This window comes from Culex quinquefasciatus, chromosome 1 (assembly GCF_015732765.1).
Source record: "Culex quinquefasciatus strain JHB chromosome 1, VPISU_Cqui_1.0_pri_paternal, whole genome shotgun sequence".
NCBI lineage: Eukaryota > Metazoa > Arthropoda > Insecta > Diptera > Culicidae > Culex > Culex quinquefasciatus.
This window is the reverse complement of record NC_051861.1, coordinates 10,605,537-10,630,121: the sequence shown is the minus strand read 5'-3', so window position 1 is coordinate 10,630,121 and position 24,585 is coordinate 10,605,537. Positions and strand designations below refer to the sequence as shown.

The 24,585-nt window shown below is 32.3% G+C and overlaps 1 protein-coding gene and 1 long non-coding RNA gene across 2 annotated transcripts; one reads left to right on the top strand and one right to left on the bottom strand.

The window, feature by feature from the left end:
* Nucleotides 1-832: 832 nt before the first annotated feature.
* On the top strand, nucleotides 833-1,157 carry LOC119771260. Its single transcript, XR_005279124.1, has 2 exons — nucleotides 833-984; nucleotides 1,056-1,157. It is a non-coding gene; the product is annotated as an uncharacterized LOC119771260 (long non-coding RNA).
* Nucleotides 941-22,811, bottom strand: LOC6046531 (acyl-CoA-binding domain-containing protein 5). Its single transcript, XM_001863671.2, has 4 exons — nucleotides 21,764-22,811; nucleotides 8,461-8,572; nucleotides 8,286-8,367; nucleotides 941-2,318 (listed from the first exon to the last, which is right to left on the bottom strand). The coding sequence occupies exons 1-4, from the start codon at nucleotides 21,822-21,824 to the stop codon at nucleotides 1,536-1,538; spliced, it is 1,038 nt and encodes a 345-aa protein (XP_001863706.1). The 5' UTR covers nucleotides 21,825-22,811; the 3' UTR covers nucleotides 941-1,535.
* Nucleotides 22,812-24,585: the final 1,774 nt, after the last annotated feature.

Below are 24,585 nucleotides of genomic sequence, written 5' to 3'. Positions count from 1 at the left end.
AACTCCAGGGAGTCCTTGGATGACCCAAGACATCCTAACACATTAGCAAAGTAGTCTACCGCACTCACTGAAGCTATGCGGGTATGTTCCGTTGTCAAAACCGGTCGACATTTTGCTTGTTACGGTAGTAGACCCACAGATCTTAACTCCAGGGAGTCTTAGGAGAACCCAGGACACTCCAACAAATCGGCATAGTAGTCTACCATACTCACTGAAGCCATGCGGGTATGATCCGTGGTCAAAACCGCCGACATCTTGCTTGTTACGGCGGTAGACTCACCGGTCTTAACTCCAAGGTGTTCTCGGATGACTCAGACCATCCCAATAAGTTGTTACAACATTGCACTGAAGCCTTCCATACTCACTGAAGCAGTCTGGGTCGGATCCGGTTTCAAAACCTTGAAGTTTCGACTTGTTTCTATGGGATGCCTCTTGCACAAATGGTTCAAACGGATAAAAACAAGAGAAATCATGTTTCAATCATGCTAAGACATATCAGAACTCATAGTTTTTGCTGATACGCGTCGAATGAAGTCAAGAAAATCGAAATCCATAATGAAACAGAGATTTTATAAATGATTTTAGAAACAGCAAAAAATCGATTTTTTGTACATTTTAACCAAAAATGCTCAAACTTCAACAGCATGTAACTTTTGAACCCCGGGGTTTAGAGAGTTAGTCCAGAAGACTTTTTTTCATGTCTCGCCGAGATCTTTCGAAAAAAGTTGGTCCCGTTCGTGGACCAAATTTGCCCATTCTCCTTTGTATGGAGACTTTAATGGGAAGACTAATAATGCAAAATGGCAATGCAAATAGGGGATGAAAACTTGTTTTGGGAAAACTGAGACAATTTTTCTTGCCATCTTTCCTAGTTTCGGCTTAAACACAACTCCTGAGAAAAAGGCTTTCTTTCGAATCAGAACACGTTTAAAATGATTAGTTAACTGGAGTAGTGTGAAAATTGTATATTTGTCTACTAGTAAGGTATTGTTGTTGTTGTTAATTACTTTATTTCCGGCAGCTTTAACCTTTCGGTCATTCGCTGCCCTAGTAAGGTATTGGAATTGTGTTGTAGTTTGTTCAAAACACCTCAAGAATACAGCTTTTTTTTTTATAGAACTTTTGTTCACTTAAGAAAACTAAATAATAAATCAAAACACCAAAAACAGAATATTTTTATTTTGTGTCGTGGTAACATGGAAATCATTTGTAGCATTATGGTAATAAAAATATACAACAGAAAAATCAAAATTCCATTTCGATCGTTTTGTCTGTAAAAAGAACATAAATTGCACTTTGCTGGGCAGCCCTACTTCCTAGAACAAAAACATAAAATCTACTCGAATGCTTAACTACTTTTGCGTGCTCTTTTCCTCAAAATTCTAAAAAGCAATCAGACACCTTCCGTCGAGCTAAACCTAAAAAACAAAAATACGGTAGAGAAATATGTACACCCCTCCCGACTTCCTCCTTGATTAAATTAAAACCCAAAAATTGTCCTCACAATAAACACCAATAAAATGGGGAGTTTCATCTCATTTCCTTCGCTGCTGCAGCCAGGCCGTCATCCGGCCCACGACCAGCGGCCACAGAATGACGAGCGCCAACAGCCGGGGTGAAATTTCCTCAAACGGCCACCAGGGCGGATAGTTGTTGTTCTTCCGCAAGGCCTGCTTAACCGTCGCCACCTGGTTCTGGTCCGCCGCCGCCCTCAAACTGGCCACCGACTGTTCGACCACGTTGATCCGCTGGTTGACCTGCTGGACGCTGGCGTTGAGTCGATCAATGGCCCGTGCCAACTGGGCCGCCACTTCCGGATTTCCGCCCATCGACAACGACGACGAGACGGATCCCAAGCTGTGGAACTGTTCGGAAGCCGAACCCAACGAACCACCGTTCTGGACGACGGCGCGACTACGCGACACGTGGTTCGCCACGATCGGCCGGAACGTGGACTCCGTCTCCGAGTCCTCAACCGTGTCGATGTACTCGTCGTCGCTCAAGTCCGACTGCGTTCCGCTGCCGCCGTTCGCGTAGTGATGGTACCCATTTGTGAGCGGTTTGGCGTGGAATCCGTTGACCAGTGGGGCCGCCGGCTGCTGTTGCAACGAGGGAGGAACCGGTGAGGCCCGCGCCGGACTCGTGTCCCGCGAAGCGATCGGGGAGTTGGGCCGGGAGCGCACCTTCTGGATCGCTTCCGGTGCGACCATTTCCAGGTCGTTCAGGCTGACGCCGCTGTCCGAGGAGTCGTTGCCGTTGCCGGAGCCGTACTCGAGGAAGTTGGCCACGTTGTCCGTGTACGACATGGTTTCCACGATCTGAGAGGGGAAGAGGGGGAATTAAAAAGAAAATAATTACAAAGGGGTTTTATCCATTGAAAAACATGAGAATCTGGCAACCCTGTCAATACTAATGAGTACTTGAATGAAATCATTTGATCCGTCTTTTGATGGGTAATCGAAAGACCTTACCGTTAAGTTACTGTATAATTTAAGGATCTGTCAACGTTGTTAACAGATATATCTTATAAGGTTATCGCCAATAATGTTGTCATCTGGCGATAACGACAAGGTTATCCAACCAACGATAACTCGTTTAAATTTATTTATTAAAATAAGTTTATTATTACATGAGTATCTTAGATTTTAATTGCTGCTAATGAAACATATTTTTAATAACGGATGAATATGTAAAGAAAATCATAAAAAATATTTTTAAATGCTCTGTTTTATTATAATTTTCAATTTGGGTATTCAAAGATTCAAATTGGTGTATACATATATAACTCTTTGGAGAATTTTGTTTTGCACAGAATACCGTATTTTAAAAAATACTGAAATTTTCATAATTTGCAATATGGGTAAAAAAATTGGTGTAGATTTTCAATACTTTAAAGATTTTAGTATAGAGTACCAACATTTTCACAAAATACCGTCGGCTTTCCTAAGGTGCCATGATAAGGTCCAGCTTGTGATGATACACTACTTACCATTTACTAAGCAATCGAAGCCAGAAAAGAAAAGATCACCAGTTGTGTTGGTACGAGCCGGGAATTGAACCCCGATCTACCGCTTACGAGTCGGAAGCGTTACCACTAGGCTACGTGGCTCGGTTCGTCGTTTGATATCGTATTGCAAATATTGAAAATCAGATTTTTTTTTTTAATTTGCAGAATTTAGTGAAATCTAGAATCTATACAAAATTTTGCCTGTTTTGAAATTTAACAAAAAAATTCCATACTTCTAAAATCTAAAAATAAAAAAAAACTACAGATCAAAAATTCTTTCATTCTAAAATTAAAAATTTAAAATGCAAGCACTCTAAAAAGTTCTAAAAATCTACAATGTATGATTCTAAAATTTAGAATATTCAAAAACAATTAATAAAGAAATAAAAAAACTAAAATGTCGAACATAAAAACTTTAAAACATTTTAATTTAAGGAATAAATAATTCTATGTATATTAATTATAGCGAATACAAATGAGTTGAGTTTGACCAGTCGATTTTTCATAATAACATAAAATGTTAAGTTTCCCAATGAGGTTACTTTGGTCGTCAACTTATATCGCACAAAATGCAGGGTTGTTACGGGAAAGTCGAAAAAAAGATCCGCTCCAGATCCGCACCGACCCAAAACCCAATCCGCGCCAAGTTAAAAAAAAACGCGACAAACATACAAGAAACTAATACAGTAAGAATTTGACCAAAAAAAACAGCATATCCACGCCGTCCGTAACAACCCTGCACACGTTTTGAATTTATTATTTTTTTGAATTTTTGAAATTTCCAAATATTTTGTTTAATAAATAATTTAGGCATTTTTCAGCTTTACATTAGAAGTTTTGGCGCTTTCATGCAAGATTGCGTCCTTTTGAAAAAAATAAACAGTGTTCAGGAATTGGGTACTAAAGCCTTATGTAATTTTTTATGTACAAAGGTAAAAAACACGATTAAAAACCATTTCTGATCACTTTTTTTTTCTTTTTAACGCAGAAAATATTATTGACAAGACAACATTTTTTCGATGGATCAACTATGGTCCCCTTGGAACGAGCTGTCAAGAAGAAACTTTTCTTTTCATGACCTCATTTTTATTTTTTTTTAATATAGATTTTTGCGCTAGTTCTGAGCTGCGTACTAGCCTTTATATTGAACATATAATAAGGCCGATGCAAATATTTAAAAAAGTTTTTGTCCTCGGCCCTGGCCGAGGTCAAGGGGGCAAAAAATAAAAATATGAAAATTTAAATAACAAGCCATAGTCTACACATTTAAATGAAAATTTTTTTAAATGCATTTTACACTTGTTCAGTTGTTTTGCAATCATTAGTTTTCAAAAAATCTAAGATCTGACAAAAACAAAAATTGTATCGAAAAAAGATTTTGCATCGAAAATTTTCAAAAATCTTAAGATTTTTTAATAAACCCAAACATGCTAAAAATGATTTAAAACGCAGAAGAATGTATTTTAATTTGATTTCAGCTGGTTGCACTTGAATTATCATTGAAATTTTGAAGTTTATTGTAAAATATTTTTTTGCCCCTGATTTTTCGGGCCAATTTTGAAGGGGGTGACAAAACTTTTAAAATATTTGTACCAGCCTAAATGATGTGGAACTGTTCAAAAAAATTCTTTAAAATTAAAATTTAAAATCTTGTCGACTTTTTAATTGCGTCATATGGTAAATCCTCGGGTAAACTATTAGCAGGGTGACCACTCAAAGCCCATTTTCAAATTCCCGACTTTTTCAGTATACTTAAATAATAGGCATTTCTTATCTAAAGAATGATTTCAAACAGAACACTTTCTATAAGAAAAGTCAATACAAATCACCGAGAAAAAAATTCTAAATGTTTTAAAATTGGCAATTTTTGTAAATCCAGAAACTGAACAACAAATAAAAAAATACTTCAAAAATGGAAATTCATTATTATGATTCAGCGTAGACACAAAAACAACTAGTAATATAATCGAAAGATCAACAATACCTATGACATTCATGGTATTTTTTTAAATTGGCAAACGTATACTTTTGATACTTCGTTTCAACTGGAAATGAAAAAGATAAAGATAACTGAACTAAAAATTTCTGATTTTTGATATTGAATTATTTAATCAATATTAATTTGTGGTTTGGTTGTGGTCTTTGTATTCACAATATTAATTTATCTAGTGGCCAGTATTTAACTCTTTTTTTTTATTTTCTATGAAAATTCAGTTTGATATGATTTGGGTTTTCCCACTTATTTTAAGCAAAATGTTTGAAGAGACAAATTTTTAAAACAATTTTACAACAAACTCAAAATTTCTTGGATTATTTTTTTGCAATTTCAATATTTTTTTCATGGTTTCAAAACGTAAAAAAGTTTTTCAATTTTGGATTCTATTCGATATTTAAGTTTTCCGAAAACTCAAAATCAAGCTTTTTCTATAGTAGGTAATTTTTCCATACTCTAAAAAAAAGTTCAAGGGCAATATTTGAAAAAAAAAAACATATTATAACTTACATAATGAATTTAGTAAAACAATTAAAAATATTTACAAAAAAAAACATTGCACACTCATAAATCTAATTGCATGTCATAAATCTAAGCTGGCCATTAGGCTCTATTTTTTATATTATTTTTTCATTAACTTTACCTCTTGTTTGATAAAACATTAATTATGAATAGAGATCATTGGATTCATAAAAAGTATTATGAAAATCTGTGTCAAAGGCATGCAATATTCATTAAGATTTTGAATGTCTTAAACAGCTTTGACATACTCAAACAGGGGCGCCGACTAGTCCAAAATGTTGGGGGGGGGCACGGTTGTTTTCCGAAATCGATAAGTAAGAGTGGCGATTAGATGTTAATGTTTCTTGTATATCACGAATTTTGATAATTTTTTTACGATGTGATACGATTTTTTTTCATCCGGAATTATTTTTTTTTAGAAAATAATAATTTATTAAAACGTGATTAAGAATGTTAATTAGGGGTTTTTTTTATATGTTTGAAAGGCGAATTCCTTCTCATAGGCATATTGTCACTTATTTTCTAGAAGTAACAGTCAATAATAAAAAATAATCAGATATTTAGAAATTCAACAATACAAATACTCTAAAAATAAAAGTAAAAAGCCAAAATTTAGATCTTCTGAAATAAAAAAAAACACATTTAAAAAAACATACATTTTTCAAATCTGCAATTTAGAAAAAAACACAAAATTCAATATTCCAACATAAAATAAATAATAGTATAAAAATTCTAGGGTTAAATAAACTCATGGCTTGAAAATGTTAAGAAATCAAAAGCAGGAAATCAGAAATTTAAACAATCAGTAATTCAGAAATAACAATAAAATTCAATGTTTAAATAAATCGAAAATTTTAAAATAATGCTTTTGACAACAAATATTTTTTAAAAATTTAAGTATTTAAGAATTTTAGAATTTTAGAATTATAAAACCTTAGAATTTTAGAATTTTAGAATGCTGCGTTTGAAAACTTGATGATTGTTTTCGCAAGAGTTTGCGTAAGTTTGATTGTAGATGAAGTGCTATGAGAAAAGTACCTTGGTTTTGTTTTTGGAACAACATGCACAGATAGAAATCTTATGAGCAAATCCGTAAAATCTATGTTGACGACATCTCTCAAATCATTCACCGATGCCTCTGTGCTCTTGTTCTAAGCTTACTGATTTTCCTAGAGAGCACATTGGTATAGATAAAACGTTGTCGATTTAAAAAAAAGCATCTAAATCCAGAAAACTGTAAACGATTTCTTTCAAAACTTACAAGAATTCTATCCGTGCGTACAAACAATGTTCCATTTTAGTTTTAGATATTATTTTCAATTATTTCCTTTTATATATTTGATATAAGAATATTTTTCTTCCAAAATTTCTGGGGGCACAATGTATGGGCTGCCCCCAGCCAAATTTTAGGGGGCAAAAGTACCGTGCCCCCAGAGTCGGCGCCCCTGTACTCAAATATATTGAAATAGTGGAAAGAACCTTAAATTTAAAGTAAGTTACTAAAGCAGAATTCAGTGTATTCAATTGGAAAATTGAAAAAAAAAAAACAAAATTATTCAAGAGTTGAAAAATAATTTTCAAACAAGTATGCCTAAAATTCCCAACTTTTCCCGACTTTTTGACAAAAAATCATAAATTCCCGACTTTATCCCGATTTTCTGCGGATTTTTGCGAATTCCCGACTTTTTTCCGAGTTTCCCGATTTCCCCACTTGAGTGGCCACCCTGTATTAATTAGTGATTTTGATAAACAATGTTAGTTTTTCATTTTTTTTTTCAACAAGAAATCCTTTTTCAAAATGATTGAGATTGCGAATCTTTGCCTCCATTAGGTATATGCTAATCACGCAAGCACCATATCTCTGGCCTTTTTTATCGTTTTTGCCTTCCTCACCTCACTGAGGCTAGGCTATAAAATCACTCGAAAAATGAACTTCTTAAATACACCTCCTAGATATACCTTCACGTATACCTATCGACTCAGAATCAAATTCTGAACAAATGTCTGTGGGGATGTGTGTAGACCAGGGATGCCAGCTACACAGATTTGTCTGTGTTTCACAGACATTTGAGCTCGTGTCAGACATTTTTTAAGGTTCACAGACTTTTTAAAAACTTCATTAATTTGTTATTTTGTTAAAATATCAATCGAAACTTATTTCGTTAGCCATCAAATGCTTAAAAACACAATTTTTGATAGATTTCTATGACTGTAAACTGATTTATTTGAATTTTAGACAAAGACACAGACATACACAGACTTTTTCACAGACATTTAAAAAAATCATGTGGCATCCCTGGTGTAGACACGATTTTTTTTCCACACGATTATCTCAGAACTGACTGAACCGATTTAAGCCGGATCCGCCTTATTCTATTCGTTTTGGGGTCCCCTAAGACCCTATTCAATTTTATTTTGTTTTGTAAAGTATTTAAAAAGTTATGCCAAGAAAAAGATTTTTGTACATACAAAAAAGGGTGATTTTTTGCATAACCTCAAAAGGCCGGGTCTTTTTGTTTACGTGCGAGAGTCGCACCAGATGCGAAACGCCCGGTTGCCATATTGCTTCAAATGAGAGTCTGCATGTTTTCTGGAAAAGTCTGTATCAGATATATATTTTTTTTCATAAACTTATTTTCATTTTTACTTTGTAAATGTTAGGAAGGCACCACCCACCTAATGGTGGATTAAGAAACGTTTTTCTGACAGAAGTTGGAGAATTTCTTTCCTGTGAGTGTACAAACAAGTAACGTTCGCTCTTACCTTTTTCAGCTCATCGACGTACTTTTGCATGGCCGCCTCCTTGGGCATGTCCCCGAGCCGGTTCCAGGCGTCCCATTTGGCTCTGCAAAAATTAAAATAAACAAAAACAAAGATGTTGACGCAAGCCCAAAGTATAGCACCTGACGTCTCTCAAGCAAGCGGCACCAGTTCTCACCTGTTGACGACGTTCCAGAGTGCCGGCCGGCCCGCGTTGCACTTTCCTTCGGTCGCTTGCTTGAAAAGCGAGTAGAAAGTCAGGAGCATCTCGTTGCTCGGCTGGTACGGGCCTGAAACGGGTTGAGAAACAAAACACAAATATTAGTCATTCGGTTGCGCAATTGATTGACTGTAAAGATCATCAGCGCCACCTTCCCATGTCGAGATTATCCATTATCCACAAATTTGCCAATTGTTGGAACGGTGCAGCGAAAACTTAAATTCGACTCATTGTGTTAAATTTAATAAAAGTCGCAAATCCAGCCAAATTGATAAGTGTTTGCCGAGCATGAGGAATGACGCAACACAAAAGTCTTAAGGTCAACCCAGACGCACGCCGGTAAACGAAGGTAGAAGTTTAATTGAGCTGCGCCGCTACCAACCGGTCGTCGTCGTCCAAGGGGGGCACTTAATAATTCACCAGCCCCACGTGTGTTCGTACGAAAATAAAGCAAAAAGTAAGCAAAAAAAACGGAATATGTGTGTACAAAACAAACCAGGACAGGTAAACTGCACTTGACCGTTGAAGGTTGGCACTTAATTTGCGAAAAAAAAAGGAAGGAAACAAAATACTCTGACATGCAAAAATTTAGATTTAAATATATTGAAAGCTTAGATTCAGCTGTTATCTCGATTTGTTGTTTGAAAAAAATAAATTAAAAAATGCTGTGAATAGAATACAGATAATCAATTAAATAAGCTCCGGTCATAGCACCACATATCGGAAGGCACGCCGACTGGGACTTCGATTTTTCCCGTTTTTGCCTTCCTCACTGAGGAAAGGCTATAGAATCTCTTGGAAAATGAACTTTTTAATTTGACCTCCTAGACCCACCTTCATTTACACTTATCGACTCAGAATCAAATTCTGAACAAATGTCTGTGTGTGTGGTGGGATGTTGATCAAAAATATGCACATGATTTTCTCGGCTTTGGCTGAACGAATTTTGTCCGGAAGTGGCCCACTCGGTTCACTTTCAGGGCCTACAGCTTGGTATTGAAACTTGTACAGTTTCATTTAGTCGTTTAAAAGGGGTGTACCCCATTTGGCATAATGGACGTTTGGCAAAACGGGTTTTCAGGAAGGACGTTTGGCATAATTGGTCCAAGACATCAGGGACGTTTGGCCTAATGGACATTTGGCATAATGGACGTTTGGTATAACTCGTTCAAAAGCCATCTAGGACGATTGGCATAATTATTTCTAGCTTTTTTTTTGTATTTGTTTTTCATAAAGTATAAAGTATTTATTTTTTTGTAAAGAATAATAATGCATAGATTTTTTTTCCTATTTTCTAACTAAACAGATAATTTTACTTATAAAGATGATTTTTTTTCTTCAAGAAATCAAGTGTCTTTGTCATTTTCTCCCAATAGATGTAGTTTTTTCCCTTTTTTGAACATTTCTTAAAAAAGTTTTAAAATGCATTTTTTCATAAATTTATAAAAAAAAGTTTCTTTTTATAATATTAAGATTTTTCTCCTTTTCAATACCTTACTGATTTTTTTTTGTGTTAAATTTTGCCTTCTTTTATTTCAAATTCAACCTTATAAAGTGATGTTAGTTTTTCCAGTCTTAAAATATTTTCCAATAAATATTTTATACTATTTTTCCCTTTTCCCTCATTTTAAGAGTGCATAATTGGCAAAGGGAGCGCGTGGTCGTAAAAAAAATATTCGGGGTGAAAAGTGTTTTTTTTGTGTGTGCCTTTTGTTTCGCATTTTTGTCGTGAATTGTGATATAGTTTTCGATAAAAACGATCCGAGTTCGCTAGGTTTATCGCGTAACAAAATTATTTTGATTCATCAAGAACGTCGTGTGGTGCTCGAGTCTTTTTTGTGTTGAAAAGACCTTCCCATAGCTCCGTAGCTCGGAGGGCTCGACGTCGGTTGTTTGTGTGTTAAGCCCTCTCCATAGCATCGTAGCTCGAGAGGCAACGAAAATCAATACCTTATCTAGCTAACAGAAAGAAGATCGGAAGGCACTTGATGATTGAGTTCGTCGCGTCTATTCCGTAACAAATTCATGAACTAAATGATTATATAATTAAAAATCAGACTATGCTATCATTGCAGCATTGCGTTTAACACCTCATTTTATAAATAAATATTATTTGGTTTTATCTTTCCACAGCCGGCTGTCTAAGTTTAAACCATTTCATTAAAAATTTAACAACAGTTAAACGGGAAATGTCTCATCCGCAGCAACCGATTGTTTGCCTTGAGAATAAAATATAATACCTTTCAACAAACACTATGATTTTGGGTCGCATCATCATCATCTATGATGAATCCTGACCAAACACCCTATCCTACTAACCAATTTTCAGGTTCCTGGCGCTTGTGGGGTGTAAGCACAGAGTAAATCAGCTGCCCTAGTAGCAACCTGCGCTAACTAACATTCCCGTCCCTTAAAATCGAGATCTACAAACTGACATGGCGGGCGCCGTTAGTGGCCAATGACTGTTACCTATTCGCAACTGATCTTATTCTGAGCGGGTCTCGTGGCGCAGGGGTAGCGGCTTCGGCTGCCGATCCCGATGATGCTATGAGACGCGGGTTCGATTCCCGCCTTATCCACTGAGCTTCTATCGGATGGTGAAGTAAAACGTCGGTCCCGGTTTCTCCTGTCTCGTCAGAGGCGCTGGAGCAGAAATCCCACGTTAGAGGAAGGCCATGCCCCGGGGGGCGTAGTGCCAATAGTTTCGTTTTCTTATTCTGAAAATCATGATGTTTTATCTTTTCAGCGCATTCATACATGCTGTTGATAAGGGAAATACCACTTGATAGTCGAAGCCTATGATCAGTAGTGTTGAACGGATATTACGGTTCTGTTCAGCAACGGAGAAGGATAACCATGGGTGGTCTCTCATGCTCATGCTCATGCTCATGTTTTCCCTTTTCCCTCATTTTAAAAATTCAACCTAAAGAATGTATTTGCATTTTGCTCTTCTCTAAAGAAAAGTAATATGTTTTTAAAGCAATTTTCTCTTCTTTTATTTTAAAACTTAAAGAAGGCAAAATCATTCAAAAGCTGTGCAGTTTGTTTTTTTTTTCAATATTTTCCAATTATTGTTTTTTTATGCAATTTTCTCTTCTTTAATATACAACCTACTGGATGTAATTTTTTTCTTTCTTTAAATATTTGACAAATGAGATGTTATGAAATTTTCCCTTCTTTTATTTTAATTTCAACTTTTAGAAGGGAAAATCTCTAAAAAAAATACTTTTTGGTTATTTCAAAATTTAGTTTGTTTATGAAATTTTCGCTTCTTCTATATAAAATTCAATTTAAAGAAAAGCAATTCTCTACGAAATCGGTATTTTTCTTAAATTTTAATTTTTGTATTTTTTTATTTAATCCGACTGAAACTTTTTTAGTGCCTTCGGTATGCCCAAAGAAGCCATTTTGCATCATTTGTCCATATAATTTTCCATACAAATTTGGCAGATGGCTATACAAAAATGATGTATGAAAATTCAAAATCTGTATCTTTTGACGGAATTGTTTGATCGATTTGGTGTCTTCAGCAAAGTTGTAGGTATGAATATGGACTACACTGAAAAAAATGATACACGGTAAAAAAAATTGGTGATTTCACCACTGCAACTTAATTTGCAAAAAAGCACTATTTTAATTTTTTTTTAGAGAACATTAAATGCCAACTTTTCAGAAATTTCCAGGTTGTGCAAAAAATCTTTGAGCGAGTTTTGAATTTTTGAATCAATACTGATTTTTTCAAAAAATCGAAAAATTGGTCGCAAAAAAATTTCAACTTAATTTTTCGATGTAAAATCAAATTTGCAATCAAAAAGTACTCTAGGGAAATTTTGATAAAGTGCACCGTTTTCAAGTTAAATCCATTTTTAGGTGACTTTTTTGAAGATAGTTTTAATTTTTTTAAATGAATGCACATGTTTGCCCACCTTTGAAAAAACAATTTTTTTTTGAAAATATAAGAAAATTATCTATATTTTGCTTTTTTGAACTCTGTTTTGAACTTTGTTGCATAATATTGAATGTTTAACCCTTTTAAAATGTTACTATTGGTTTAAAAATTCTGAAAATATTTTTTTTTTCGAAAAAATCGGAAAATTTCACGAATGTTTCATATTTTAACATTGAAAATCGGGCAATTAGTTTCTGAGATATCGACATTAGAAAATGGTGTGTTGTTTGGGTGGGACTTAGAAAACATAAATTTTCCTGTTTTTAAACCTTTGCATGGCAATATCACAGCAACTAAGGGTCGAATCAACAGAGTTCAAAAAAACCAAAATATAGAAAATTTTCTTAGACTTTCAAAAAAAAATTTTTTTTCAAAGGTGGGCAAACATGTGCATTAATTTAAAAAAATTAAAACTATCTTCAAAAAAGTCACCTAAAAATGAATTTAACTTGAAAACGGTGCAGTTTATCAAAATTTCACTTATGTACTTTTTGATTGCAAATTTGATTTTACGTCGAAAAATGAAGTTTCAAAACTTTTGCGACCAACTTTTCGATGTTTTGAAAAAACCAGTATTGATTCAAAAATTCATAACTCGCTCAAAGATTTTTTGCACAACCTGGAAAATTCTGAAAAATTGACATTTGATGTTCTCTAAAACACATAAAAAATAAAAAAATAATGTTTTTATGCAAATCAAGTTTTAGTGACAAAAAGTTAAATAAAAAATCACCAAAATTTTTTTTACCCTGTATCATTTTTTTTTCAGTGTAGTCCATATCCATACCTACAACTTTGCCGAAGACACCAAATCGATCAAAAACATCCTTCAAAAGATACAGCGGGTGCTTAGTGACTCGAGTAAATCTACTAAATTTAATTTCTCTTATTTTATTGGTTCTTCTTTTGGTGAATTCGTCATCTAGGATGTGCTTCGTTTTGGCGATATTTTAGCAAATCAAATATATAAAATATCGGCAGCTTTGGAACATCCTGCAAACAATTACAAAATGAGTTTCTTCAACTGGTATTCAAATTTGTTGCACTTTTGAAGGCAAGCAAGTCTTTCTAACATTCTTCCGGTATTTTTGTTTTCAGCTCTGATAGAATAGGAATGCCGAAATTTGTTTTTGCTACCCCATTTAATCAATGCTAATTTATTCAACATTTTTGAATTGCAAAAAATCCGGCTAAAAAGTTGTCCTACCATATCGATTTCATCCGTCTCCAGCCAACCGGAAACGGCGAGAAACGAATGCTGAAAAATGTGCATTCCCCCCTGCCCAACACAACTGTGGACATATAATCATAAGGTTAGCTAATACCTACACACTAAATCCCTCTAGTAGCAAAAGTAAACTTTAGCAAGTCAGTTGCAGGCACGTAGCCTCCCCAACTGGAAGAAGTTGTGCCTCGTCGTGACATTCCTACGAAAAAAAAACGAACGAACGAACGTACGAGTGTATCTCATAAGCCTCCTAATGCAAAAACAACTTTTAATATCTCTTGGCCGGTGGATTCAACCAGTTGGGCAACCTTGGCTTGGGCGGTGAACCCCGTGCAGTCAAAAACGGGTTTTTCGCAAATCTTTTTCGGGGACGACAGAGCATTTTAAAATTTGCAAAATTTATCACTCGTTAATGGCATGATTTGAAGCTTGGCGGAAGTTTCCACTCTAACTTTTTGTTTTTGCTCGTTTAATTTTTTTTTTTAGAAGATTCGACATTAATATGACTCCGAAAATAATCTGAACTACGAAAATGGCAAAAAAGTAATTAATAATTTAATAATTTATTAATTTATTAATTTAATTATTCAATAATTTAATAATTTGAGAATTCAATAATTTAATAATTTAATAATTTAATAATTTAATAATTTAATAATTTAATAATTTAATAATTTAATAATTTAATAATTTAATAATTTAATAATTTAATAATTTAATAATTTAATAATTTAAGAATTTAATAATTTAATAATTTAGGAATTTAATAATTTAATAATTTAATAATTTAATAATTTAATAATTTAATAATTAAAAATTTAATAATTTTATAATTTAATAATTTAATAATTTAATAATTTAATAATTTAATAATTTAATAATTTAATAATTTAATAATTTAATAATTTAATAATTTAATAATTTAATAATTTAATAATTTAATAATATAATTTAATAATTTAATAATTTAATAATTTAATAATTTAATAATTTAATAATTTAATAATTTAATAATTTAATAATTTAATAATTTAATAATTTAATAATTTAATAATTTAAGAATTTAATAATTTAATAATTTAGTAATTTAGGAATTTAATAATTTAATAATTTAATAATTTAATAATTTAATAATTTAATATTTTAATAATTTCATAATTTAATAATTTAATAATTTAATAATTTAATAATTTAATAATTTAATAATTTAATAATTTAATAATTTAATAATTTAATAATTTAATAATTTAATAATTTAAGAATTTAATAATTTAATAATTTAATAATTTAGGAATTTAATAATTTAATAATTTAATAATTTAATAATTTAATATTTTAATATTTTAACAATTTAATAATTTAATAATTTAATAATTTAATAATTTAATAATTTAAAAATTTAATAATTTAATAATTTAAGAATTTAATAATTTAATAATAATATTTTAATAATTTAATAATTTAATAATTTAAGAATTTAATAATTTAATAATTTAATAATTTAATAATTTAATAATTTAAAAATTTAATAATTTACTAATTTAATAATTTAATAATTTAATGATTTAATAATTTAATAATTAAATAATTAAATAATTTAATAATTTAATAATTTAATAACTTAATAACTTAATAACTTAATAACTTAATAACTTTATAATTTATTAATTTCATAATTTCATAACTTCAGCACTTTAAAAAAAAAAATAAAAAAAAAATCAATTGTAAAATTTTCGCAATTTTTCAATTTAATAATTCGTACTTTTGACGTTTTTTTTTCAAATTATGAATTCTATTTTATTTATTATTTAAATATATAAATTCTGAAATTTCAAATTGTTGAATTCCAGAACTCTTTTTTTTTTAAATGTTACCATTACATTTCGCTTTTAGACGGAGTTTTTTTTTATCAGATTGCTAAGTGAATTTCGTCATTTTGTGATAATTGGGAGTAGAATAAATTCTACCTGAATCAGAGTGGCAACAGAATTTTTCATTTTTTCAATAAACCAAAAATTTAAAAATTTCAATTTTTATATAGAAAAAAACTTAGAAAATCTAAAAAGTTTCGTAGCTTCAAATTTTTGAAATTCTGTTATTTTTCGAATTTTGTTATTTTGATTTTAATAAAATTGTTACTAATATGAATTGTTAAGCAGATGTTTTAAAAATAATGAGTTGTAATGTTATGTTAAATTTATATAACAAATCTCGATACATTTAAAAAAATCGCTCCTTGAAGATTATTTCGATGCTTCGTATTAAGAAAAAAAATCAATAATTTTTAGAAGAAATTTTTTTTCATTAACAACTTTTTAGAAATTGATGTTTTTGCACTCAACGAAAAAGATTGAATTTATTTAATTCCTAATAATATTTTCCTTTGTAAATGGAAAGAAATTCTATCGTCCGCAGTTATTTTGTTTATCAAAATTGCTATCCGCGCGAAATCCGCGCCTGAGCAAAATTAGCCACCAAATCCGCGCCAGATCCGCGCCATCCGTAACAACCCTGGACAAAACCAATTTGATCTGAATAAAAACTAAAAGCAAAGCGAAAAACAAAATTGACTAATGTTTCACTTTACCGGTTTCGATGAGCAGTCAGGCAAAAAGCAAAAAAAAAGAACCAAGGTCAGACTTTCAAACGGCATCAGTAACCTAATGACGGCTCCGGCGTGCGACTTAGATGGTGGGAATTCTCTCACCCCGCGCGCGTTCACAAAAGGCCAATCATTATTAGATATTAAGGGAGGGGGGGTTAGGAAGGGGGACTATTAGTGGTACCAAGTTTCGTATAAAAGTGATATTCCACGCAACACCCGGTGCGGTGTATCACAAAGTGGCTCTCTACCTCCACTAGAGGCTAGGGTAATTATCTCTGTTATGGAGCCTAAAGCTTGAAAGTACTAGTTCCTCAGTAAAATTTCCAAAGTTAGTAACATCGGAGAGTATTAACCACAGGTCAGTTACCCTGTAACGACTGCATTACCTAATAGACCGAACTAAACTAGCTGTGAATAATTTATGCACTCTTAGGGAACAGCCGGTTAGTCAACCAACCAGCAATAACAACACTAGTTGAATCTCATGCACTTATGCCGGTCCGCCAAAAACCAGTTTCTTGAGGTGGTTTGTTTTTGTTTCTGTACCCAGCCAGCGCTCTCAATTATTCAGGAAGGTTCCGCTCATATTCATGGCGGCGCTTAATTTTTTGTTATTGCGCCTCTTCTTGATTGCTTCGAGTCCGAAAAAAAAAGTTGCGTGACCTTGAAACGAGACTTGTTTGGCAACCGTGGCCGAAGGGGGATCTTGGACTAGTTTACTTAGTTGGGATTTTAAGCCTGAAATTAAATATAAAAATATTATAATAGCAAATTATGAAATTATTGACAAGCATTTAAAAATATATATTTCCCTAGTGTATCCTAATCTGACGAGAATGCAATGGGCCACGCCCATTTTTTTCAATTTTCAACCTAGTTCTTTTTTCTTCCAGTGCTGCCATTTGTGACGAAACACTCACGAAAGGTAGCAGTTATACAGAAAGTTTCCTGGCATCACTGGCCCATAGAACTCTTTGTTCTTTATTTGCCTTCGCCTCTCGCTCGGGTTTCTTCGGCCTTCGATTGGAATGGGTATAGACGTCAAAAGACTCGGCGCGTTTGTTTTCTTGATGGCGCTTGCTAACTATTTACATGTTTCGGGATTATTTTTCAAGTGAGTGACTAACTAATGTGCAAAAGAACATGTTGCCGGCAGCTGGAAGCAATTTCATATCTTAAGCACTTTGAAAACGTTAGCGCAAGTGAAAAGATGTTGATGGCGACTTTCGTTAAGCAGTTAAGCTCTCATCTTGCGTGTGAATGTGTGTGCAAAAAAAAAAAAAAATGATGAGAAATGGTCTCGCAAAATAGAAATTCTGATCAAAAGTGCATTAAATTTGTTCTTTTTGGCCCGTAAATGACATAAATAAAAGTAAAAAAAAATAAAAATGCAGGCCACGATTTCAACATTTGAATGAAAAATGATTTTTCTTTGAATATGCATTATTGACGAAAATTTTATATTGTGAGAAAAAAAAGTTTTTGCGGTGCTGAACATTGTTCAAATTATTTTTAAACAAGCCTACATAAACTGAATAATGATTATCAATGCAGAAAAAGGCGCTTCAGATGGTTTTGAGTTGAGTTGTTTTTCAGTTTTAGGAAAAAAAATGCCTCCTGATTTTTTGAACCAATTTTTAAAGGGGGCGACATAAACTTTGAAAAATATTTGCAACGGCCTGAACTGCAAAAAAAAAAACTAATCTTTCTACAATTTTCACCACGTAATATGAAACTTATTTTATTTAAAATGAAGTTGAATTCAAAAAGAATGTTATAATAGACTGAAGGAGGTATTAGACTACGGTTAATAAAAAAACAAACTCGCCCTTTTTCGTGTTTGACAGTTTACCAAACTCGCAAACAAAGCAAAATATATGCAGGATGACGTTTCTGCAAAAAATGCAGGCAAACTGTAAAAAAGTGAGAGTTTGTTTGTTTGTTTCCCATAGTGTAATACCTCCTTGAAAAGTAATTTCTAACTGATCATTAAAATTCCGCGAAATCGCGAAAAATCACTAGCCCTATGCATATGAGACAACTATGCATTAGTTCGCAGTAAGGAAGGCAGATTTTAAACCTTTAGAATTTTTATAGATTTTTTTCTGTAGAAAAAAAAATATGAAAATCGATTAGCTTATGTTCATATCCATAAAATTTCTTATGAATATGCTTCAAGAGACCCTAAATTACATACTGGCCTCCAATCAGAGTGAAGTAAACAGTTTTCAACAACAAGCTCCACAAAAAGTATCAATTTTGGTTCAATATAAGCAGAGATATACCCAATTTGGTAGCATTAAAGGTGACTTTCTCCAAAATTTCTGGATAAAATTGGGTCCTAAAATTGAGCTTAGATTTCTGAAATTATTGTTCACAACGATAAAGCTTATTTTTCTGAGTAAAATGGCCTTTCGTACGACCACAAAGAGTTTAAAATGGATGTTTAAATCAATTTTGAAAAATTAACCTCGCGGTTATTCTTGACAGAAAAGTTTGACAGTTTTTTTCCAAGTGGACCATAGTTGATCAATCGAAAAAAGGTTGTCTTGTCAACTTTTGTTTACTTTAAAATAACAAAAAGTGATCAGAAATGGTTTTTACGCGTGTTTTTAACTGTTGTACATAAAATTATGCTTAAATTACGATCGCAAAGGATTTAAAATGGATTTTGAAACCTATTTGAAAAAAAAAAACTTCGCGGCCCTTCTTCACAGAAAAGGTTCTACTTGACAGCTCGTGCCAAAGGGAACATAGTTAATCCATCGAAAAAATGTTGTCTTGGCATTTTTTTTCTGCTATAAAATGAGAAAAAAGTGATCTAGTCAGAAATGGTTTTTACTCGTGTTTTTACCGTTATATATAAAATTATACATAGGACTTTAGGACTTTATTCTCATTAATTCATAAATTTCATCAAAATTTGATATAATTTCCATGTTCCAACAAAATATTTCCATCAGATTTTAATTTCAAGCCGATGTTGCTGTATACGTGAAGTGATTTTAAAGCCTTTCCTCAGTTAGAGGTGAGGAAGGCAAAAATGGGTCAAACCCTAGGTCAAACCACAACATTTTTCTAATTGGTGAATTGTTCGCCGTTGTTTCAAGGCTCTACAAACAAACAAAAAACGGCTCCGTACACACGAAACTGGCTTTTATGAGCCTAGGATAACATGTCTACAAAGGTTTATTGATATCGGAGAAGGTCGAGTAAAAATTGGCCGAAAAATTTCAGTTTTGAGCTGCAGTTGCTCAACGAACAAAATATACCTACTTGGAAATGTGTGTTCGCATGCACTACAGTGGGTTTGTTCGTGTTTTTTAAAGGAAAAAATTAAAAGATTTTAAAATTCAAAAGTTCAAAAATATAGAAAAAAAAAATAAAAAAAATTGTAAATAAAATTGTATAATAAAAATTTTAAGGTTCAATGCAGACTTTGTACATATAGCTTTTCAGTTAAATAAAGGGTGGTTCGGAGCTGGGTGATGAATAGAGAGAATGCGTAACGTGATTTTTGAATGATCCCACTTTGTTTACATCTGCAAAGTAAGAGGCTGTTCAAGCACAAGCATGACTTTTTTCTTACTGGTAAATGAGCTGTTTTATAATCAGTAGTATGTGATCGATGTGTTAGAAGAGATTTTTATCTTTTACGGGTGACGACGAACTGACTGATTTTGGAATCCTGCAGCTCTTCCTGGTCCAGCGAAAAAAACATCGCTAATCCTGGCGAAGCTGATCCAACAAACAGAGAAGATTTTCACTAAACCAGGTTTTCAAACAGAATCAAACAATAAAGACAGCTTCTGGATGGATACAACCGCATCAACTCCATAAACAACTTCCATTCATAATTTTAAAAAAAAAATGAAGATCTCGCTTCAACTTTCTTAACATTTATTCTACTTGCAAAAAAAACAATTTTTAATGATCGATAACAATACTCTCTACTTTTGGCGAACAGCAAATTGGCTCTACTTTGACAGTTCAAAATTGAGGCCGTTTTGCGAACCACTATTCAGTACCCAAGTTCGGAGGAGATATCGTTGAGTTTTGATATAGAGTTTTTTTTACATTTTAAAATTCATAAATTTTTTTTTCCAGTTTTCGAATTTCTGTTAAAGTTTAAATAAAAGATGGAGCACATAAATAAATTTAAAAAAAAAAAAACTCAGCTCCAGTTTTTTTTTTCCAGTCATTCTCTACGATTTCGCAAATCGACTTTTTTGTAATTTTTTTTTATTTCGAATGAAACTTTTTCCATGCTTTACCTGGGCTGATCATACAAAATGGATAAGCAAATGTATGAAGTTTTATATCTTGAGATGGGATTTTCTGATCGATTTGGTGTCTTCGGCAAAGTTGTTTCGGGAAAAATAGGTACGTGGAATAAAAAAAAATCTCGATATTTTTATATAACATTTCAAAATTAAAATTAAATTCTGGTTTAGGAGAAGATATTTTTGTAAAAATCGTGTAATTTTCAAGTGGCGATATCTCGGAAACTATTGATCCGATTTGCAATGTGAAAAAATTAAACTTTTGTAAAATTTTGTGATCTCTTCAATAAAAATAATTCTAAAATTTTAAAATCATGGTTTACTTTTAAAAAGGTCTACAAACAGATAATTTTCCTAATTTCATAGTTTAGACCAAGTTTTAAATTGGCGCTTTTTGCAAAGAGAAAATTAGAGGAAATTTGGTCAGCCTAAAAAATGTTCAGAGTTGCATTTTTTTCAAGAATAATTTTTTAAATGCAAAAAAACGAAAAGGTTGTAAAGTACTTTTTGATTGCAAGTTCGATTTTGCTTTTAAAAAGTGACCTTTAATTTTTTTTCGATTGTGGAACATCTATTTTTTGCTGGAAATTTAATTATTTTTTCAAATAAAATCTTTTTAAAGTTTTGCAAATATTTTTCATTTTTTTAGCTATTGCATATGAGACATAAATGAGAACATGGACGGTTTTAATAATTCGTTTCATCTAACACCGTTCAATTTGTAAAACCAAGAATTCGTGATTTTTACCAGAAGTTACGACTATTTTCATTGAAATTTGTTTTTTAAGCTTGAAAGTGTCATTCAAGCATTTTTAAAAAACATTAAAAACTTAGTTATTTTTCTTTCTATTTTTTTCGATATTATTTTTGTGAGGGAGCAATATTATTTGAAGTTTTTAATGGCCAAGTGCCAAATATCGTTTCTGGAAAATGTGGCCAGTTATAACAGTTCTGTACAAAAAACGGCAATCCCTTTATTTAAGATGTACCACTGACCCGCACCTGATAACAAACAGAAGAGGTCGTTCCATCGTAAGTGTACCACGCTAATCTTGTGGGGGAGGTGGTTTTAATCCACACTCCAGTCGGTACACTGCCTCAAAACAAAAACAAATCCTGATAAGATACCGAATTTGTTTTTGAATTTCTGTTATCAGTGAATTAAAATAGATTTTATTCCTCCTCCAATCACTCACCATTCTTCGGCAGCCCGCGGATCACGTTGACGGCGGCATTGAATCGTTCCTCGATCGACATCGTTCGTGCGTTTGTGTGTCTTTGCTTAGCTCAGTTTTAGTAACTGCTTCAGGTGGTGGTCGTCGTCGTCGTCGTCGTGGATGCTTGCTGCTTTATGAAGTGGATCGCGGACGCTAGCTCTAGCTCTGGGCCGCAAGAAACAATCTTCACGGACGCGACTTTGACTGCTGGTTAGTGACGCTCGCTGTTTGAATGACTCTTGGGGGGCCAGCAGCTGATATTACGTAAAAACGCGTTTTTAATTTTGTGTTGTGTGTGGAGGGCTCTTTTTCTCTAGCCGTTGCTTGCAACTTGGGCCACGTCGTAAAACTAGACTAGCCTAGAAGGGGCGGAACCTTTTTGTAATTACAATAGTCTAGGTGACTTTTGGAATTGCAATCTCTTTAGAAACTGGAGTTTGCTCCAAATTCTTCCAGTAACTTTTAACAGATTCTCGAACGCTCTCACAGGTAACACGGGAACCAAGTTCCGGACACGCACTCACACGGGCCTCTTTACTGCACACAGCCAACAATTAAATCCACTTAATCTTCTAGAGCCTTCCCTTCTGGGCCTAGCACAACTGACTTTGGATAATTTGCATGCACTCGACCTGGGCCGCCGTCGTCGTCGTCGTCGTCAGGGCATTTACTTTATTGACATTTTTCCTCCCACCTCCCTGCGCTCTTCAACTGCGACCACTTCTGCCCCCTACAAGCTGGAACTCCGTCGTTGTCGTCGATTTTTTTTTCCGTTTTTCAAAACGCAAAAGCTTTTGCTGGCCACTGGGACTGGGCGATTTGCAATTGTAAAATAGATGAATTCAGTGTGGAAAGAAAGTGCGCGCCAGTCACTGGAAAAAAAAGACCAGATTCGGCAGAGTGGGAGAAAGGGAAAATGAAAATATTTTTTTCTCTTTGCTGCTGATAAAATTATTTGATGACGAACAGGCGCACCAGCGCGACGCAACAACACGCGACGAAGATCCGAGAACGACTGACAGAAAAATTTTCAAAATGTCACGCGAAGACAGTGTTACCACATGCTCATCTGTATCAGAGGGTCCAAAAATCTGCCTTATCTGCACCAAGCATGGCGAATATCTGTACCATTATCTGTACGGTATATTTTTTGTAAAAAACTTTTTTTTAACATGCATTTTGAACAATCTTATGACAACACTAAACGCTGATATGCAGCTTGGAAGGAACGCAAAACTCCATATAAAAAACACCCAAGAAACGGCCAAGGAAAGCCGTTTCTTCGCGTGACGTTCCTTCGCGCAATGTTTGTTTGCAAAAGTTCTAGTGAAAAAACTTTAATATTCAGAATTTGTTTATTTTATTGCAACTGAAAGTCATAAATGTATCAATAATTTTGTAATCGATATTATAATATTGAAAATTCCGAATTGCCTCTTGATGCCGAATCTCAAAAAGCAGAATCTTGAAATTAAAAGGAAGGATTTTGTATTTTGCTTGAAAAGAAGTAAACCAAAGAGAAAATCCATAAACACACAGATTCAAAAATACAAATATTAAAACTAAAAAAATCTATGGTTAAGAAAATAAAAAGAAATATATATACAAAACAAAATTTAAAAATAACAAATTCAAAGCTTTAAAATTCTAATAATTAAAAATTAAAAAAATATTATTTAATAATTCATACATTCAAAATCCTTCAAATTCAAAATTATAATCCAAAAAATTTAAAATTCTAAATAAAAATCTAGAATTTCAAATCATACCCAGATTTAAAATTTTAAAAATATCAAAGAATTCAAGAATTAAAGCATTTATGAATTTAAGAATTTAAGAATTTAAGAATTTAAGAATTTAAGAATTTAAGAATTTAAGAATTTAAGAATTTAAGAATTTAAGAATTTAAGAATTTAAGAATTTAAGAATTTAAGAATTTAAGAATTTAAGAATTTAAGAATTTAAGAATTTAAGAATTTAAGAATTTAAGAATTTAAGAATTTAAGAATTTAAGAATTTAAGAATTTAAGAATTTAAGAATTTAAGAATTTAAGAATTTAAGAATTTAAGAATTTAAGAATTTAAGAATTTAAGAATTTAAGAATTTAAGAATTTAAGAATTTAAGAATTTAAGAATTTAAGAATTTAAGAATTTAAGAATTTAAGAATTTAAGAATTTAAGAATTTAAGAATTTAAGAATTTAAGAATTTAAGAATTTAAGAATTTAAGAATTTAAGAATTTAAGAATTTAAGAATTTAAGAATTTAAGAATTTAAGAATTTAAGAATTTAAGAATTTAAGAATTTAAGAATTTAAAAATTTAAGAATTTAAGAATTTAAGAATTTAAGAATTTAAGAATTTAAGAATTTAAGAATTTAAGAATTTAAGAATTTAAGAATTCAAGAATTTAAAAAGTTAAGAATTTAAGAATTTAAGAAATTCAGAATTTCCGAATTTCAGAATTTAAGAATTCAGGAATTTAAGAATTTAAGAATTCAGGAATTTAAGAAACAAATAATTTAAGTTAGACTGTAATCCATATTCATACAGACTGCAGTCCCGATTGATCCAGTTGACGGTACAAAACATGATTTATCGAAAACTTTCAATAAAATTTACTTTGACCATATTCCATTTATTAAATAGTTTAATGTGACATAATGGTGTTACCTTTCAAGAAACAAATAATAATGTTTTGAAAAACGAGGATTAAATTTTGTAATATTCAGGCAACTACAAGGCGGTTGTAAATATGTTTCAAATTTAGTGCATGTAAAGTATGGAATGCTAAAAAGATAA

Excerpts from the sequence above, each read along its gene's own strand:
- LOC6046531 (XM_001863671.2), bottom strand. The coding sequence starts at position 21,824 with ATGTCGATCGAGGAACGATTCAATGCCGCCGTCAACGTGATCCGCGGG. Across the intron at positions 8,368-8,460 it reads CTCTGGAACGTCGTCAACAG|AGCCAAATGGGACGCCTGGA; the intron begins GTGAGAACTGGT and ends TAATTTTTGCAG. Across the intron at positions 2,319-8,285 it reads ACGTCGATGAGCTGAAAAAG|ATCGTGGAAACCATGTCGTA; the intron begins GTAAGAGCGAAC and ends TTCCCCTCTCAG.